General features: G+C 40.4%; 1 protein-coding gene across 2 annotated transcripts in view; it reads left to right on the top strand.

Annotated features, from left to right (window-relative positions):
* Positions 1-20,989, top strand: part of PDE10A (phosphodiesterase 10A) — a 337,773-nt gene that overhangs the window by 161,195 nt on the left and 155,589 nt on the right. For both annotated transcript variants that reach the window (XM_025210028.1, XM_025210029.1), the window contains exon 2: positions 13,546-13,674. In XM_025210028.1, coding sequence (XP_025065813.1) covers positions 13,546-13,674 — 129 coding nt within the window. The remainder of the gene's footprint in view (positions 1-13,545; positions 13,675-20,989) is intronic.

The raw sequence follows: 20,989 nt of genomic DNA on the forward strand, positions 1-20,989 counted from the left end.
AGTCAATGTAGTGGTCAAGGTTAGGGTTTCGTCCACTGCGAGGTGTCCAATCTGATGTTTTTTTGGGTTTTTTGGCATTGATCTTTTCTTGAATGTTGTCAGAGGATGAGTTGTTGTTGGGAGTGGGTTCAGTTTGGTCGTGGAAATATTCTTTGAGGCGCCGGCGTCGGAAGAATTCTTCTAGTTCTCCACATTGAAGTATTTTATTAGGGTGTTTTTCTGGACAGAAATTTAGGCCTTTAGAAAGGACAGATGTTTCAGTTTTGGTAAGCGTGTGTGTGGAGAGATTGATAATATTTGTGGGTTGGTTGCTGCTTGCAGTTTCATCAAGTCTGAGGTTGGAAGGTCGTAAGGTGTTGGTGTTGTTCCTCTGATGGTTGTTTTGTGGCTGGGGAGCTTGTTCTTGGAGTAATTTGTTCCATTTCTTCTTTTTGTGTAGGATGAATGCTGTAGAAAGTTTTTCGTAGTCTCTTTGTATCCGCTGTATATTGTCAGGGAACATGCATGGATTTCTATCTTAAGTTGTTGTAGTGTATGACGATTTCCTTCCTGAGTTGGTCTCTTTTGGAGTAGAGTAGGTGAAGTAGATGATTTCTAATTTTCTCTGAAGTTCTTCTGCATAGCTGTGCAGCATATTTGGAGTTGTGTGTAGTAGTCAGGGGATTGTAGATGTTTAGTCCTCGGGGAATGAAGTTGTGTTTCTTGCAAAGGCTTAGAAAGTGGTTTGTGCACTTACTGCATGAGCTGTTCCATGTTGAATTTCCAAAATGCAGTCCCAGCATGCATTTGGATGAAGAACAAAACTTGACATCAGCTTGGAATATCTTGAAGATGTTCTCAGGGTGTAAACAATCCTTAAAAAAAAGAAAACCAACCCCCCCCCCTTATTAATTAGCTGTGCATATGGATGGCAGTGGAAAACAGTATTTTAATTTTTAAACTATGTTTATGTTTCTATCCTGCTGAGAAATAATGTTTTAAATGCTGAAAAATAATGTTTTAAAATCTGGAGTAGGTATTCACCCCTACCGAAGCTGCATGCAACTAATCCTAAGGGAATAGACTTTAATAACAAAGTTAAGAAAGAGTCCCTAACAACTTAAACTTTTAAATGAAATTCTGTCCTTTTAAGTTAGTACAGAATCTGTGGTGGGCCTTAGCATTATGGTAAGCGGTCAAGTCCTAAAGAGTAGATAACAACAAGCATAAAAGCACAGCTACCTCTAGGGTTAGATCCTGCAAAATGTCTATTGTTGGTGTCAGTGTAAAATGAGGGTGTGCCCATCACCTCCACTACCAGTTAGCTATCTGGTTGTCTTGTTTTTTATTTGTAGCTGCAATTGGGTAAGACATTTCTCATTTTCATTCTTGCAAATGATTGTGCAATGCTGCTGGCATTGTTGTATTGGCTGGCACATTATTTCTACCTCAAAAGTAGTTGCATTTTTGCGGTAGGTAAAATGAAGCAATTCCTTTGTGTGCGTAGTTTGTGGTTTTTGTATGGTGCTTTGAGGCTGACATATAACATGTATTAAATACTTTCAAATATTTATGCAGATATACAGATAGTTATTTCTAAAGTATATATGTGAGAAACAACTCGTATGGTTAGGGGCTTGCAGGCCAAGCCCTATTAGGAGAGACTGGGGCACCTGGACCTCTTCAGCCTCCGCAAGAGAAGGTTGAGAGGTGACCTTGTGGCTGCCTATAAGTTCATCACGGGGGCACAGAAGGGAATTGGTGAGGTTTTATTCACCAAGGCACCCCCGGGGGTTACAAGAAATAATGGCCATAAGCTAGCGGAGAGCAGATTTAGACTAGACATTAGGAAGAACTTCTTCACAGTTATTGGCCAGGGTCTGGAATGGGCTCCCAAGGGAGGTGGTGCTCTCCTCTACCCTGGGGGTCTTCAAGAGAAGGTTAGATGGGCATCTAGCTGGGATCATCTAGACCCAGCCCTCTTTCCTGCCTATGCAGGGGGTCGGACTCAATGATCTATTGAGGTCCCTTCCGACCCTAGAATCTATGAATCTATGAACTTCAAACTTTTTTAAAGTCATCATTTTTAATTGTTGTATACTTCCATGCTGTATAATATGGATTTGAGAGTGGAGGACCATTATACGCTTTTTTCTTCTTCTTAGCAGCCAGAAAGGAGTGAAGAGTGAAATCTGTGCCTTGTAGCTCAGGCGGCCACACTAGGGGTATGTGCAAATGCTACATTTAGATTTTCCTAACTAGGTTTAGTTCAGTATAAATTGCCTATCTATGCAGATGTTCAGGGAGATTAAATTACGCAAAAAATGGTGGGCCTGATCTAAATTAGTTCACTTGAGAAGGTGAATTAACTTGGGTTGGCAGTAGGTTATCTCAACCTTTTGGACATATGCAGACATTCAGAGTGCAGCCCCAGTGCTGGGAAAGCCCAGCTGCTTGCCTCAGCCTGGAGCTGTTCTCTGCCTACTCTTGCCACCCTGACAAGGCTATTTTGAGCCCCCCAACAACCACCTCCTGCTCTGCAGAGCTGCTACCCCCCCCCCCCCCCCCCCCCCCCCCCCCCCCCATCCTGCCTGCTCGTCCCCCCATCCTGAGTTACTTACTCTAAAGCAAGCTGTGACCGAGTGCAGTGAATGTTTGCGCATACCCTAATGATCTTAGTGGTGTCTTCTGGTTGCAAATCTATTTCCTTGTTCATTTGCTAATATGGAAGAGTATTAATTCTTTAGGGAAAAACAAAGTACATAATAATTTATTGTTACTCTTTTTCTGCCAATTTCGGCTTGGGATGTTTGTGCTGGGCTGAGTAGGATGCTGGAAAAGGAGTGAACCTGTTTTCAGATGAGGAAAAAAAGGAGTTTGTCCATTCTGGTTGCTCATAGCTGACAATTATGCTGTTTGCCAAACCAATAATGTTAGGTTTCAAGAAGTTTTGGGCACTCTATTGCATTCCTATATACTTAACTGGATTAAGATAAAAAGTCTGACTTGAAAAGGATATTCCAAAACTGACTGTCTGTGGTTTTGAATCCCGATGTTTTGAACAAAGAAGGGATCGATTTAACGGGATTAGTGTTTAATCCAAATTAAGCAATGTACATGCATGCCTTGAATGCTTTAAAGGATGACTGTAAATATTGGTTATAAGGATATGTAGTAGGATGCCTGGAGGTGATTTTTATGCAGGGATGGCATAGGCTGGACTGTTTAAATTATGCAGAATTTATAGATGCAAAAATGTATAAACTTTTTTCTTTGCTGGATTAATTTGAGGGAACAAATCAAAGTTCTCAATTGATACAGCTGTGATATTCCTGTCTAAATATTCATTTTCAGAAATTGATGATGAATGCAGTTTATTCATTTTTTTTAAAGTTTCAAATAAAATGTTTTGCTTTATTATGGCAAACTTTGTATCTTTGAGGTAAATTTGTTTTCTGTTTTATGCTCTAACACTGCTAGCTTGAAGAAAAATCTAGTACATGTTTCTGTGTCTTGCTTGCAAAACTTGTGCACAGTTCAGATTTTTTCTTCATTGTATTGAGTATGGCTAAATGGTCCTGTGGTTGCAATAAAAATAATTATAAAAAGCAAATGCTGTTTTGATAAGCTGGCTCTGACAATTGAAGTTATTTCATTTGCCATTAGTGGGTTTTTAATAAAAATATTCTGTGTACTTAGAGATTGGTTTAATTTCTTAAATTAGGCAACATCTCTTACAGTGGATGTTTGAAAAGAATCCAGCCATACACCTAGGGCAACCATCACTGAGACAGTTGCAGAAGAGCTAGTAGATGTATTTCCACTTGTTGTTCAAAAGTCGTTTCAAACCTTAACCATCATTCATTGCATTAGTTTGAAATTAATCAATCTTGGATTCTTCTTACTTGCCTTCTTGCTTTTGGGTGTTTACAGTTCATTTTTACCTTTTCTTACAACAATGAGAGTGAGATTTATTTTTAATGAGAGCTGGAATTGTTGCCTAATCGCATGGCTCCATTACATGATGCCCTCAGAAAAACATCTTTTTTTTATTTCTACCTCTCCTTTATACCTACTTTAAGGTAAACTTGTTTCTTTCTCAGTGCATTTTTTTTCAAATGCATAGAGGAAAAATTGAATTTAAAGTCTAAATTTAATTTATAAGGAATCTATTTCTTAAAGCATATACTTGTTCAATATGTAGTGACCCTTTTAAGATAAAAGTGGTAATGTTTTGTGCTGGGTAAACTAAAATGTTGATTCAAACTAATTTTGCAAGGAATATTTTGCTGGCATTCTGAGGAGACTGCTGTATATAAGACAGTGACAGTGTTTAGAGCTCCTGTCTCTCCTAAACCCTAATATAGAAATTATGAGCATTGTGTTTATGGGCTGGGAGAGTGCCCATACATTTGTTACATTATTCTTCCTGTTCTGTAAGCTCTGTCCTCTGCCTTTGCTTTATTCTTTACTTTCTGTCACTGGATTGAAATCTGAAATAATGTATTTTTCATTTGAAACATGTTTTCATTGCTTCAGAATTTTCAAGAAATCTTTGCATCGATACCCTGAGCTTTTAACTCTGCATATGACTAGCGCAGGGCTTTTCAGTGTTCTTAAATGTTCCATGTATCTTGTGAAATAGTAATCTGTGATCCTTTTAGTGACTTTTAACAGATGGAATTTAAAGATGGAACCATGTTGCACTTTTCAAAAGTGCAGTTAACCCCACTGTTTAGGTGAACAATGACATTCTTTTGTCATTGAAATGGGTTTTTTGTTTGTTTGTTTGGTTTTTTAATGTCCAAAGCTGTGTGAGAACTATTGCTGAGTACATTGGGATTACAAAGTAGTCCATGGTAATTATAGCTATAGATGCACTGAAAACTATTGCCAGTATAACATTTGCTAATGGGGATGCTTTTTTTTTTTTCCAGACACTAGAATTAAACTCTACTATATAGTTAGTTATATTAGCAGAAAGGTCCTTTCCCCAAGAGAGCTCATTTCTTAGGAGAACTCTTTGAGGCAATGCAATTTTGAAAACTACTGTAATGAACAGAAAACCTGCTAGAGGTGCAGTGAAACTGTTTTTTGTCCAGATATGCTCTACTTGTGTACTGTGCCCAACTACTCCAGAACTCTGCTTTTATCATTTTTCTCCTAACTGTCTGAAAATAGGTATTCTGTGATAGATTTACTCTCTGAGTTAGGGAAAAAGTATAAGCACTGGATAATGGGAGGGACCAGAATCTGTTTTTGAACAGTGTGTTCATTAATCCATGTAGGGATTCGCTTTGGAGTCAACAAATGAAATGTTGCAGCTATGAAAACGTTTCCATTTAATATGAATACACAGAACTGTCATTCCTTTGTAAAACAACGAAATCTTTCGCTAATGCTAAAATTCATACCATCATCTTTTCTGCTTATGTAGAGATTACAAATACCAGCAAAATAATCAAATTTACAGTTGTGCTGTCGGCTTCAGCGTTCTTGTTTCAGTGGAATGATAGAAATAAATGCTAATATTGTTGCTCATTTAAATTGAGCACCTAAAATGTTATTCATCTTTAAAATTCTTTACCAGGAGTTGCTGAATTGATTTTCATAATATCTATATATTTTTCTTCATCCAGAGACCAAAACTACATGTTGAAGGACAGGCCTAAAGCTAATAAATTGGATAACTGCAGAGCTAGGAGTGACATTCAGAAATTCTTGGCTCCCAGTTTTGTGTTTAGATTACTAGACTGTACCATGCTATAGTGATATTAATTCTGTTCAACATATGCTATAATTAGTTTGCATAGAAAACAAGGAATTCATTTCTTGATATTTAGAAAACTCTTTTATTAAATTGTTGAACTTTTTTTTCCCCCTGTTGCTTTGCTCTAGGACTAAAAGTATTCCTCTGACTCTTAGATTAAGGCCCCTCTTCCCTTCCTCAAATCTGCCCATCAAGATTACTTGCAGACGGGTTACAAATGAGAGGAACTTATTAAACTTCTAGTGCACAGGAAGTGATGTACAGCAAAACGTCTGCTCTGTGTCCTCCCTACTTTTCTTTTCATGTGATAGTTCTGTATCGGATATCACAAAGTAAACAAATTTCAGCAAAGGTCATTCTCCTTCAGTGATAAATAACTTTGTTTTGGGTCAGGGCATGCTCTCTCCCCACCCTCCCTGTTGTTCATACTTCTAGAAGTATGTCAAACACTCATGTAGAAGCTGTTGTTTACAGAAAAGTTGATGTTTTCATTGATGGTGAAGATAGCAGCAGCCAGGAAATAAATAAAGTCCAGTAAAACTTCTGATTGACGTTTTCCCCTCATACTGATCAGCTGTATGAAATGGACTGCAGAAACTAAGGGAACACTTCTAATGGAGAGAACTTGCACAAATAGGCTGGTCAGGAAGTTGGCAGCTGCTGACTTAGCACAAGCAGAGGGCAGACTCTGAACAGGTTGTTTTTTTTGCCTACAGTTTGTTCATGGGGAAGTAAAGAAAGGAAGCTGTTATCTGTTATGCATGTGTACATTTGTATTTAGTTTTTATCATAATCTTTATAGTTTAATCACAAACCTAGAAGAAATGATGATATGTACATAACAGGTTTGCAATAAAAGCTATTGGTGCCAAAATATGGGCTTGATGCTAAAAAGGTGAAAAACAGGACCTGTAAGGAAGGCACACCTCTTTTATTAAAAAAAAAAGGGTGGGGGGATATGTATGAATCGGCAAAGCGTAGCTTAATTGAGTGGGGTGATCAAGTGGGTCATCTGCCCTAGGCACTGATGTAGGAGGGGCTCCTGAATTTCTCTTCAGTCTCTTTGCTATGCAGACACATCCAGCGCTGCTTGGACCTAGTAGTTGGACAGCCCTGTACTACATAGGGAGCATCCAGACAAGCATGCACGTGTGTTTCCCTGGGGAGAAATAGCAGTGGCGTATTTCATAGATTTCATAGACATCAGGGCTGGAAGGGACCTTGGAAGATCATCGAGTCCAGCCCCCCACCCAATTGTGATAGTTGTGCTGACGCTACTTTCCCCTGAAGAATACCCATGCACACACTCTCTGGTGTGCAGTAGGTTGTCCTAGGTGGGCTGGCCCAGCTGCCTTACCCCGTGGCCTCTCAGGGCTCCAGCGCCAGTGATCTGGAGCGCAGAGCCTGGCTGGCAGCTGGGGCATGGCTCTAGACAGCCAGGCTCCAGTTGTGGCAGCAGTGTGTGCCCCCACATGTGCCATCCTGTTTTTTTCACCAGTATCTCCCAGTGTCAAAAAACCCCTACTGCACTGCAAATTAGCGGCACATGGAATGCCTGCGTGTGTGGCACATACGGTCTGCAGCACCTCAGACGGGTCTGCAGTGCTGCATACTGCATGTGTGTTCTCGTCTGGATGTGTCCATAGTGTATCAGGGGAGCAGGACAGCATCCCTCCTTGGGATTTTTGCCATGGGAGTTGCAGTGCTGTTCCCCAGTTTCACTAGACATGCTACTGGGTGAGAACAGGGCACAAGAGACGGCCCTCAGGGAGTTTGCTCTGCAGGGTTCATGTGGCTAAAAGGCAGGCTCACTGCACTGTGGTTGCCCCTCCCCTTCCCTCTCCTTGTTTTCCAGTGGTCAGGGCTTTGCTTAGGGCACTGCAGGAGCTTACTGTGCATTGAGTGAGTGAAAATTAACTTGAGATGCAAAATGTACTGTTTAATTCCTAGAAGAATTAAAGTTGTTCCAGATTTTTGTGTGCGTGTGTTCTCTGATTTTGTGCATGCTAAGCCTGAGGCCAGAGTTGAACCCTCCTAAATGATGGTCCCTCTTGATACGATCCATGCATTGTCAGGATAGAATTGTTTCCTGGAAATTAAAATGGTTATTCTGAGAGAAAATTATGGGTAGTGTGCAGGGGCCTTGGAGGAAACTGGGCTATATTCAGTTCACCAAACAGAAGCAGAATCTTGTGAAGAGAAATAATTGGGAACACTTTGGGCCACTCAGTAGAAGGAATAGAGATGAATTCGGGGGGAAAATGTATGCAGTGTAACTCATTTCCCCGTGAAATGCTGCTCGTATGCACTTTTTAAATGTCCAGAGCAAGGATTGCATAACAACGTGGAGTGAAATCCTCACCCCATAGAAATAAATAGAAAGGTTGCCATTGAATTCTGAGAACCAGGGTTTCATGCAGTGTCATCCAATAAACCAGGGAATGTGTACTCTAATACAGTGTTGCTTTAATTATTCATATTATAATTTTGGATGGGGGAAGAGAGAAGCAGTGATAAAAACTATTTAAAAAATAAAATATGTATTCTTAAATTTAACTGTACAGAAAATGGTATTTTAAATTTCTGACTAATAGGTATGCACGATTTTTTTTTTCCCTGATTTTGTGAAAAAGGCCTGAGCTGCACAAGAAACTCTGAATTCATCAATCTTGGTTTGAATTATGTAGTCCTTTATACACTTCATATTTGCTTTTTAATTCTGCAATATGTTTCTGCTATGTTGAGGAAACGCTAAGAAAGCACTTGTGTAGCTAATTTAACACTTGTAAATTCCCATGACACAAGGCTGATCTACCTCATAAGAATAAAACACAGATATGAAACATTTTTATGGTAAAACAGTATTAAAACATCTTTTTTGCCTAGAAGTACAGAAAAAGAAAATACTTCTATAGTCATCCTAAAGAAACTGTTTAAAATCTAATAGATTAAAACATGTTCCCAAAATATTTTCTGATAGAGAGGATCAAAATTTGGAGGGAGGCTGTATCAAATACTTTAAATTATCATGTTTTAAAAAAAAATCTGGTGACTTTAGTTCTGGAATTATGGATTGTAAATTCTGTTGTACTAATCTTTTGATGATCTGACACTGAAAGATGCACTTTCTATGCAAATAAGGAAAGGTTTGTGAGATTGGGCCATAATTTATATTTTAAACAGCCTGTTACGATATAAATATAAGAATTATTTCACTAGTTTAAGTAAAGTAAGAAGACTATGGACACGTCTACATGAGAGGCTTAATGTACAGAAGTTTAATTCTACTCCACGTGAGCGTGGTGGGCAAAACCCATGCTAATGTGCAGTAGATTTAGCCTAGTGCGTGCACATTAGTGTCACTAAAAACCTGCTCATCTGCACTACTGCTCAGTAGCACCAATTATGGCACATTAAATTAGTACCTGACATTTTGGGTACTAAACTTAATGCACCATAATTACAGCACATTAATGAACATGTATCTATTCTAACCTTCACTTAAAACTCAGACAAGGTCTTTTAGGATTTTAAGGGCATAGCTTCCTGAAACCTGGAAAATAGCAGGTGTTTTTTGACAGCCTGTACTGAATTCGGGTTTTTAGATCAAAAGGTTTTGGCTAAGGTTAGCTTTCTCATGGTTAGCTGTACCAGTCCTCCAAATCTTCCAAATCATTCATTATAAAACTTTAAACAATGTTACCTTTTAAAAATAAAATTGTATTGTCCTAGTCAGAATATCAGGACTTCATATCTGAGAATATTGTATATTTCTTTAATCGGCAAGTAAAAATTATATAGGTAAACAAGTGTAATCCTTAAAGCCATGCGGTGATTTTCTGAATTGGTCAGAAAAGCATCTGTCATTGATGTAAAGTACGTACATCTGAATGGATGCATTGTAGCCTAAATTTAACAAAGGGAGCCCTACATTTGGAGACCCAAAGAAGTAATCTGATCTTTCAGAGTTGCTGATCATCTGCTTCTTCCATTGACTTGAAATGAGACTGCTCTCTATTTATCACTAATGGAACTTAGGCCGCCTTTTTAAAGGCTTTAGTTCCCCTGACACCCATTGTATTTATTTTGGAATTTACTGGTTAATCACCAATAAGGTAAGAAATGCTACACATACAAAGTAATCATCGTGCAATAAAAATGGCCAGCCAGCTGCAAAAAAAAAAAAAAAAAAAAAAAATGGCCAACCAGTTACAAAGATGTTGTTTTAAAAATGTAGAACATGTTTGTAGCTGGTTTCGATCACGCTTTATTTTGAATGTGGCATGTCACACACAGGGTGATTAGCGTTTGGCCAGTTCCTCCAGCATCTGCCAGAGTATGCTGCTTTCTTTTCTGTCCTTTCTATGACTCGTACTGAATTTTGCTGCCCCAGGGTGTCATGACTCTGCTCCTCCTCTCTTTCCCCAACCAACTTTCAGAGCTGCTTCTTTGAGGAGCCATTCGCACCTTGTCCCTGTGCAAACCAAAATATAAGCAGACACTCAAGGTAACATGCTTTACTAACCCACAGTAGTAATCTGAGGAAGGGGGAGGGCATATGGTTGGAAAGGTGCTGGTGGGGACAAGATGAGGACAGAAGAAAAAGCACTCTTAGAAAGTATTCTGGGAGAGTTCAGTGCTGCTGTTCCTTCCCCCCCGCCCTACCCTTTGCATGGGTCTCCCCTGCTCTGTGCAGCGGGTAGGGGATGGCTTTTTCCGCTCAGGGGGAACCCAGAGCTTGTTTATTAGCAGCAAAGCTGAAAGTCTGGGAAGGGGACTGACAGCTTCTGCTAGCAGTTCTGCAGCTCCTCTTGCTGGTTAGTGGTGGCAGAGCAACTTCGTAGGGCACTTTCCCCCGCTTAGGATACCTTGCCCTGTGAACATGAATCAGGTCACATGGTGTGACAGTTTCCATCAAGCAATGTTCCCTGATGGAAATAACATCTGCCTGGGGCCTTATTTAAAATACCTGTTTTGAAATGTTTGTTCCAAGTACAAAAATAATGTTTTTGAAATATGTCCTGATGCATCAAGTACTGGTCAATACGGGAGATGGTCTGTGTGGGCTGGATGTACTGGTGATTTACTGGTATTTTTGTCTGCTGAGCTGGAAATAGTGGTGAGGGGGTAGGGGTTGTGCATGTGAGAAAGAGACGAGATGATTCTAGTATACTAGTAGCATAAAAACAGGACAGTATACACTTATATTAAAGCTATGCAGCAAGTATCTTTGCTTTTTTATTTGGATATTGTTCTTTCATATTTTAAAACACAAACTGAAAGATTTTGTTACAAAAGAACTAAATTTAGAAATGAAAACTAAAGTGCTCTCTATAGTCTAATACTGTATTAAGCATGAAATATGAAAAGAAGCATTAGTGTTGTTGTACACCATCAGTATTCTCAATTGACCTTAACACTGTCTATTTTAGGGAGATTTTTGGGTTGGTCTAACACTAGGCTTCTGCTTCATTACTAGTGCCAAGTCTTGTAAATTCATAGCTGCGTTTTAAACAAATATGTATAAGTCCACACAATGCTAAGAGAGAAGTGGTAGTTAAGGAGTTACTTTATTACTTTTGTTCCCATCAGAACTAATTAACACTTTGACACTCAGTATGCCTTCTGTTTGTGAAAACATGCATGCATCTTACTCCCTCGTGGCAGTTGCGCTTGTTTCCGAGTCCCTTTCGAAAAATATGTGCCCCAGTTCACTTTCACATCCTTGAAGATAGTTGTTGTATTTAAATGGATTTTTGAATGGTAACAGCAGATTTGTCATTTTTGTGAAATTGGGAATTTCACAAGTGATAATTTGAGATTTGTACTTTTGGATAGTTCTCCATTTTCTAAGATACACGCTGCTGTTTTCCTGTTGTCTCAGATATTATATAAGTATAATTATATACTTATAATATAAGTATAATTATATATAATATAATATATTATACTAAGCAATATAAGTATTGCTTAGTATAATTTCAGCATGATAAATGAGTTATTAAAATACTGTAAGCCTGTTAGAATATTGTATCTGCTTCTAAAATTACTTCTCTAATTATAGCCTTTTAAGTTCCTACCTAATTGTGTTACTATTGCTATTTACTAAATGATGAGACTGAGTTTGGTGCTAAGAGATGCAGGTTAACTCCTGATCGCCTCCCTCCGTTCAATCCCATCTCTCTCTCTCATTGATTATATCCTCTTTGATATCTAACTGTTAAGATAAATTCAAAATGGCCTTAGCTGAACTTCTGACTTTTTAAATTCAAAACCCTTTCTTCCCTCTTTCCGTCTTATTTGTCAGCATTGTCACTGTGCATCCTGCTATTCACATTCGTAATCTAGGGCAGTTGAGCTCAAGCTTTTGGAGTGGTAGGCCAGGTGCCTGCAACCTGGCTGCACTATTTGCCACCACTCCTCTCCAGTAAGGGAGAGGAGGATGGAGAGAGAGGGGAAAGAAAGAGAAAGTGAACAGAGCAGGGAGGGTTGCAGCAATGATCAGTGTCAGATCAGGATAAGAAAGGAGATGGGGATCATTACTTTGTAGAGGGAGATGGTGTTGGGCTGAGCTGCTTGCTGATGATCTCCCATGCTGCAGCCTGATTCTGTCTCTTGGGGGGACAGATCTGATCTGCAGGCTGTGGGTTGAGCATCACTGATCTAGGGGATGTCTTTGTGACTTTTTTTATTCACCCTTATCACATATACCCAGGCTCCGCCTACAGCTTGTTTGTTCCTCCATGACATTTCAGAAATCTCTCTCTTTTTTCTGTTCTTGCACAAAAACAAGCAAAGAAACGAATCAAACCACCATACAACACATTTAGGCTAAGTACAGACAGTCAAACATCCTGAGGCTGAATCGATTAAGTCTTCACAGGTTAGTCTAAACTGTGTAGATTGAACCAATAAGCAAGTGAACAGACATTCACCTTTGATTCCAGAAATGCAGTTACATGCCTGCAGTGGCTCAGGCCAGAAGCCACAGAGCGCTAGAGCACACCTCCCTGCTTGGCTGTAGCAGACAGTTTGGGCCAAGTTTAACCTGTCCAGTGGGGGAGGGGGGGTTGTTGCAGGAGAGGTGCAAAGCATCCTGGGATGCTGGGGGACTGTGAGTTAACGAGGGGATCTGGGACAGAAGTTCAGTAAACCAATTTAAATTAAATCAGTTCAGTCTGAGACTACATCCATCCAGGTTTATTTTAAATGGTTTTGTCTATTTTGAAAGCAGCTTATGTGCACTGAACCTCTGTTGTGTTTCCAGTCACTTACACTGATCTATGCGTAATTTCTGTTCCTAATCATAAGCCCTTGTGTCCCATCTGTTGTGGCTGCTTCTTCTCAGGCCACCACTCTATTGTCAAGTGCAATTTGTTGACCTGTTGGTTTTAGGACATTGTTCCCTTCCCTCACTGCCTCTGAAATTGCTCTGCTAGATCCTCATTTCCTTTCAGAGCTGCTCACCTATCTTCTATTAGCTGGTCCCCCATCATTGCTTAACTTCCTGCCTGTCCATTTCTTCCCAGCAGTTGCTGTGAGTTCTTCCATGCATCTTTTGTGAAGGGACTATCTTTTCTTAATGGATTAATTTCCAGTTTTCCTCCCCTCATCCCCAAATCAGTTCTGTGCTACTTCCTGTTAGACTGTGAAGTCTTCAGGGCAGAAGCCATGTCCACATCTCTATTTGTACCACATGCAGCACAATGGAACAGTAATCCTGACTGCAGTATCTCAGTGCTGCTCAATATAGGAAATATGACAATAATGTAATTGGTTGATATTCTCTCTTGCAGGTTTAACAGATGAAAAAGTGAAGGCCTATCTTTCTCTTCACCCCCAGGTACTGGATGAATTTGTGTCAGAAAGTGTAAGTGCTGAGACAGTGGAAAAATGGTTAAAGAGAAAAAACAACAGACAGGAAGGTAAGATCTTACTAATTGTGATTAGTTTAAAGTTAACATTCATTTACTTTTGATTTTGGTTTTATAGAGGTAACTTTGTTGCTTCATGTGAAATTTTGTATTTTGGAGTATAAACATCAAGGCTGCAGAATTCTTTAAAGAAGTCAAAAGAGCTTTAAAATCATTTGTTTCTAGCTGTTTGGCATGCCTAACTAGAATGTACTGGTATTTACATATGTGGGGTATATATGTGTAAGTGAAAATGAAGGAATATGAATATCAGGCCAAACTTTAATCTCTTATGTTGATGCAACTTTATTGAGAATGTAGTTTGGCTTCTTGCTTCTAAAATTGCTAAAATACTCAAAAGAAAATTATGTGGTATATGTAATATGTGTACCTAAGTAGAATTTACGATTGAGCAAGCCATAGATTCGTGCTTGCAAGCTGAGTTAAGTTGAGTTCTGATATCAGAAGTGAAAAAGTATTGTAAGCAAAGGGTAATGATAAAAAAAACATATTGAATTATGGGGAGGCATCCATTTGGCTGCAGCAGGGATCAGTATTAGACCCAAGTATATTTAACATCTCCATTAATGACCTAGAATTTTTTTGATAACCAAGTTGTCAATGACTAAAGCTTCATTCCTATGTACTGTTCAACCTAAGCAGACCCCCAGTTCATGCTTGAGGTCTTTGAGTTCAATGAGATTGTGCATGGCCTACGGTTTCTTGCTTGTTCAGCAGCTGGCAGCAATGGATCCGAAGTCTGAGATGAAATTTAAGAATTGTTGCAGACCCTGGCAGATGAAGAGAAATAGAAATCAAGGGGTGAAGCCTTGATAGGAAAGAACAATGATTGTTTTTCTTGAAAAAATGGAAATACATTTATTGGAGGAAGAAATCATCCAGGTTTAGTGGGATGGAGATTTTTGGAAAATAGCAGTTGTAATAAAGATCTGGAATACAGTTATATTGTAAATCAATGGGGTGGAGGGCATGGGGGGGGTAGGGAAGGACACTGATATTGTTCTATATGTGCAATGCTAAAGTGATTGCAGTAAAACATTTGGGGTTTAAAACTGCTTCTAGTAGTATTCCACATTATAAATTGCTACTTCTTGAGGGATGACTGAATTTAATTGTAGAACTGCAGAAAGGCTGGTAGGGGGATACTTCTAGTTTACTTGCGATTATAGTAGCTAATGATACAGGGTGCTGACAGACTTGGGGTAGGAAAAAAAGTAGTGCTTTACCAGTTTGACGTAGCTCCCCAGTATCTGTGTAGCTTGTGCGCTTCAGCTATTAGATTCAATCGGCTATTAGATAAAAGCCCCCAAAAGTCCCATTGAAGTGTATGAACTATACAAATGCTAAGTGAGCTGGGTCGAACTCGCGGAATACCTCTTCTGGGCACATGCTGTGCTTGGTGCAGCGTGTGCCGAGCTGAAAGTAAACCACTGTTTTGTTTTTGGAGATCCCGCAACAACATCTGTAAGCAGCCACAGTGCCATACCATTCTCTTTGGTATCTCGTAATTGTCGGTATCTGTGTTTAACAGGAAAAGTAAGATGTATATGTGATTATATGCTTTAACTGTGTCGCTTTCCTTGCTTTTTCTGGTTTTGTTCTGGATAGAGTCCAATCTTAACAGATGCATAATGTATACGTTTATTATCTGTCTACATATTTGGAAAACCACTATGAAGTATGAAGTACCATGAGTCAAGTGCTGAGTTAGTGGTTTGCTTTGCTTTTTGTTCTTATTTAGAACAATATTTATGGGAAATATGATCCCATAAATATGTATGCTGTACCTGTGGGCACGGCTTTGGGAGAGAAAAATAGCCTAATAACATTGATTGAATTAGTTGTAGTACTTTTCTTGAAGAGTAGTAAATACATTTTTACAAGGCAAGTAATTGTTTAAGCAACAATTTTGTCTTATCAGGAAAGGGATTTTTTTTTCTAGAAATTAGTCAGGCTAAGGTAGAGTAAAGAACAGGTTAAGACATGAGTCTGGGAATCTCAGTGCTAAAACTACTTTTGGGTAGGGCTGTAGTTTCATGAACATGGATTTGTTAAGCAGAAATTATTTTGGTTTGCTCTAGGGATTTGAAAGTTTTTAAACAAGTAATCGTTTAACCTGGTGGTTGTCAACCTTTTCTGTACCAGGACCCATTTGTAAACATTGATGGCTGGTCCCGACCCCTTGCCCCTAGACCACAGCCCCCAGTGTGTGGAGCAGAGGGGGTGTGTGTGTGGGGAATGGGGGGCCCCAAGAAGCCCCTTGCAGGCTGGAACTGGCAAGGTAAAAACATGGTTTCCCACATTTTTCTCCTTTAAAGGAGAATCCATTTTTAAAGTTTGTTTGCCACCCTTTCATGTCTTCTTGCGACCCACTTTTGGGTCACAAGCCATGGGTTGAGAAACACTGGTAACCAATAAGTGCAGTGGTAACTGGTTAGCTTTCTGGTTATCCTTTAGCTTGGGGCAGGTGCAGTCTGACAGGGAATGGGTGAAGGGAAGTCGCTTAATGCCCTAGCAGGAACCAAAAGAGAGCAGGGTAGGCAGGCAGGAGGGAGGGAGTAAGAGAGGAGGAAGGTGGGGATGGGGAGAGTCAAGGGTGCTTAGTACCCATAGTCTTAGAGGAAAACAGTGAGCAGCCTAACAACTCATCAGTGCTCCCTCCCCGGGCGGTAACATTGTGCAGGTAAAATTTGTATTGAGCATTATGAAAGCCATTTCTGTATTCCTTTGAGCCTTGTTTCTGAAGGTGGGTTTTGCTCCCTGAAGTTTCCCCCAAATAAGGCACAGTTTTGGGCAGCAATCAAATGTACTGCCGTGGATACGGGGCGGGGGGAGCCCTTTGGCTCTGATCCCAGCCCAACAGCTTGGCCCCTTCTTAGTAGCAAGCTTGTTCTGCTCACAGCTTGCCTCCTGCTTGCAAGCTGTTCCCTCATGGTTTGCTGCCTTGCTGCTCTCTTCCATGGTCTTTTAAGCTCCCTGTGGGACATTCCCTCATTATCCAAAAGCCATGCAGCTGGGCTCTCTCAACAGGGCTGACTGTTGCTTTTCAAGGGGACAGGCCCCCCGTTACAATTCCATTTTGTCCTGTAAACTTTCTTCCAGTTTCCAAGTGTTTGGGTTTGAAATAGTCAGTAAAAAGTATTGACTGTCTTCTTTTTATTTAATAATGAGCCAGGACAGTAATAGTTAGTGGAGTAAGTTAGAATAATTTAATGTTTACAGCCACACTGCTATAAAGTAAGTGCAGTAATATTTTCTGGGAGTACAATGTCTGTATTTAAGTTTTTTGTAGTTGAAAATTATTCTGGTGTCACTAGCAAAAAAAAAATCTTCACTTAAATTTAAATGTAATAAGGAAAAGAGAAGCTTCAGTAATTGTGGATCAAATTGTGTGTACTTTTTTCTCTTTACTTCATATTAGTGGAGTACTGTTTTACTTTAGCCTTGAATTAAAGTTCATATGATGTCCAGAGACAAAGAACAATTTTATTTTTATTAGAAAGATGCCAATCAGCAGGAGTTCTGGTTTGAGATCTCTACTTCGTACGTTGGTGATGTAGAACAATCATTAACCTATATGCAGAATTATTTTTTGTCCAATTTATAAGCACCCAGCTGTGTGTGTTTCTTCAGCCAGAAGTCAAAGCAGTTGGCCCATAGCCAGAGTAGTTTATCTGAAGTGCATTAGAAAGAATAGGAGCTGGAATGTCTAACTTGGACTTAAATTGTCTAAAAAAACCTTCTGTGGCTATAAGACAGCAAATGGAGTTGCTATACAATAGCTTCTCCAAATAAAAAAATGGACCATAGTAGGGGGAAATCAGGAAATTTAGTGTTTAAAATATTCTGTCAGTATATGTAGAAAAACATGATGGGTTGTTTCATCTGAGTATACCAGGTACCAGTGTTAGGGATAGTACAGAGATTGCCAGAATGGGTTCATCAGAGTTTGAAGGAGTCTTTTGGGGGTCATGGGATTTATTTCAGGTAGAAAAAGATTAAAACCAGTTTTTGAGGTATGTGCAGGAGCCATTTAAAATAATTAGAGGATACAAGTCTGACAAGTATCCAAGTTTTTGGACACAAACATTTAGACTTCTGTATATTGCAAACCTGAATGTTGTCACGTAATTTAATAAAGTAAAATTGCTTGGAAATGCTTGGGTGTCAGACTGGGCAGTTTCTTGTTTTTTTGCATTACTCATGCAAAATACCCATCTAAAGCAGTGGGCCAGATTCTGGTCTCTTGCTCAAATGAAATCCCTCTAAAATAGAAACAAAGAGCTATAATTAGAATCAGAGCTATAATCTAGCAGGTAGAATTAACCCAGTGGGAATGCTATTGAACTGAATAAGGACTCATTCTTCCTCCACTGCATTTTATACCCCATTGGCCTGGGAGCTCCAGCTGCAGGGAAGTGGCTACATGGGGTGGCAAACTCAACAAGGGACAGTGTTGTGGGTGGTTCCCCTTCCAGCAGCTTCTCCTGACTAGCAGGGGACACCTGGGAGAAATGGGCAGGGAGTAGGAGCACTTGCCCACTCCTGCTGTCTCAAGCCAATCCTGGCAGCCTTCACTGTTTCTCACAGAAGACTTGGCTGAAGCAGAGAAGAAGCAGCTCTGGGGCTCCTCCAGCCATGAGGTCAGTTGGGGACAACACTGATAGCAGGGTAGTACTCAATTCCTATGGCCAGAAGCAAACCCCTGGGCAACCCCTTCTGGAGAGGGGAGGACAGAATGTGAAGGGAGGTGCTGCTGAGTGCTGAGGGGAAGCGGGGAGCCCAGAGTCAGGGGGAGGGAGTTCTTGGCAACTGTTGGCATGGTCTCTGCCAAGGAGAGGTGGGGTGGGCCACAACCACCCCTGTGGGTCTGGTGGCTTTTTCTGCACCCCACTTTTCAAATCCCTAAATCTACCCACAGAGATATATATATATAGAGAGAGAGAGAGAGAGAGAGAGAGAGCATTCAGTACTACTCCATATCATTCCTACCTCCCACCCCCTTCCCTATCCTTTTCCAAAGACTCCTGTTAATGACCATAAATAGTATTAGGAAGCCTATTCATCTCTAAGTTTCAGAGCACTGGTAAAAATATCTATAGAATACTGAAGGAAGGGGGTGGTGCTATTCTCATGATTTTCTGTTACCCTGGAAAGGGGATCTGGCACAAGCTCTGCACGTGAGGGCTAGGGATAGACATTCAAAAAGCCTGATCCTGAATTGATTCAGTCTTTGCAGATTAGTCTGACCTGGCTTGGCTAAATAATTTTGTAACTACATAGACATGCAGGCACATGCCTGCAGTGGCTCGGGCTAGAAGCTAGGGGTTGCTAGAGCAGCCCTCCCTTCCCTTCCCTTCTATAGTGCTGAGCTAAGTGGGGTGTGGCCAGGCTCCAGCAGGATGCTCTGATTAGGGAGGGGTTTCTCTCTTCCCACCTCCCCCCCCCCCCTTCTGACCAACCCAGCAGGTAATTGATAACATGGTGTTCATCACCCCATTAAGAAAACAACAGAGGGACATTAACAGCTACCTGCTGATTCTGCCTTTGTCCTGTCTGTCACAGCACGGACTGTAGCCAGCCTGTGGTCTGCTAGTTAATACTGACAGGTGTCTGTGTAAGGCAGAGGGAATGGGGAGCGGGGTGGAGCAGGGGAAAGCCAGGCAGATGCCTTCAGTCTCTGCCAAGTTCCAGCCAGGGAGCAGAGGGGAGGGGCCAGCTCTGCTGTGGTACAGAGAGCCCTGCCCAGCCCAACCCAACCCAGAGAGCATGCCGGGATGCTGGAGGAATCTGATTTAACTTAAACCAGGAAAGGGTCTGGGACAGACATTGCATAAATCAGTTTGACCCAGATCACTTAAGTCTGATGCTGTGTTCAACTAGGATTATCTTAAACTAGTTTCAGACATTTTCAAACTGGTTTATGTGCACTGAACATCTGTTCTGTTATGGGTTTAATCCAGTTTCTGATCACTTAAACCAGTTTATGTGTAATGTCTATCCCTAACTGATATGACTACATGTTTTTACCTGCAGCTGTAAGTTCAGGGTAGGTAACTATGCCTTCTATATTCACCTCCTTTAGTCTACAGGATGGGTTCATGGCCCTTGACTTGAATAATGCCTATTTTCATATAGCAGTCTATTTTGGTCACAGGAAATACCCAAGATTCCAAATGGGAATTCACATTATCATTGCATAATATTCCAAATTTGCGGATACAGCTGTATAAAACGTGTAATCATGGATTCTGGCTGGCTAACTGTAGGAACTCCTTTTAGTTGTCCTGAATGTAGTTATCTCCAGTAGAAGAGTCTCTACAAGACTTATGTGCTCAGACTTGTATACCTAAGGTAAATGGACATGGTTAATTACTTGGCCCAACAAGCATCACTTCTGTCTTATGGATACCTACTATTTTCAGCTATCTTTTACAATTGAAAGCACAGGAATATCTATGAACTTTTTAATAGTCTACCTGCAGCAATAACTCCTAACCATATCCTCCCTATTGAGTCATGGAGTTTGCTCATGTTCTAAGGTAGCCAGATCCTTAAAGGCATGAGCATATATATGACTATCAAAGTTGTAGTCCTATAAAGTACTTGTGAAAATTCACTATTTGAGTCCTTCAACAAGTTACCAAAGACCTTTCACAGGAAGGAAAACTGTCTGAAATGCAGTGCAGTATACTTACCTAGGGAGAGTGCAGACTTGTGCAATAACAATGCTAATATTTCCCACACATCTTATCAAATTAGGAATTTTGCTTTTTATCATATGCCCCACACTGATGTAATTATACATTGTTAGCATAAACAGTACTATTTAGTATTGTTTGGTGTGACCATGCTCTGATTCCCCCCTTTCAGATAAGTTTCCATCCCTGTGGTCCCCATACAAGCCAGACTTCTCTGTCTCAGTTTCCCCATCTGGTTTGAATACCATGATATTAATTCATTGACTGGGTCAGTGGGAGGGAAGAGGGCCTTGCTTACAGGGGTTCAGAACCTCAAACGGCGGAGCTTCTTGCTTTGTAACAGGTGGCCCACCCACCCCTTTTCAATGTCCTTTGAGTGTGCTGTAGGTCCTCTTGTGACTTATTCCAATCTGTTACACCCACTCAGTACTCTGCCAGGGCTTTACCAGTTGTGGCTTTTCCTTAGGCCCTTTTTTGGTCCTTCTAATAAGCTTTTACTGGTCCCAGCCTTCCTTCCATGTTCCTTAGTCCAGTTTGTCTCCAACTTTGGCCTTGCCCCAAGCCTGTGCATGGTGCCTGCATCCTGGGTCCAGCTTTCTTCAGCA

This window comes from Alligator sinensis, unplaced genomic scaffold (assembly GCF_000455745.1).
Source record: "Alligator sinensis unplaced genomic scaffold, ASM45574v1 scaffold832_4, whole genome shotgun sequence".
NCBI lineage: Eukaryota > Metazoa > Chordata > Crocodylia > Alligatoridae > Alligator > Alligator sinensis.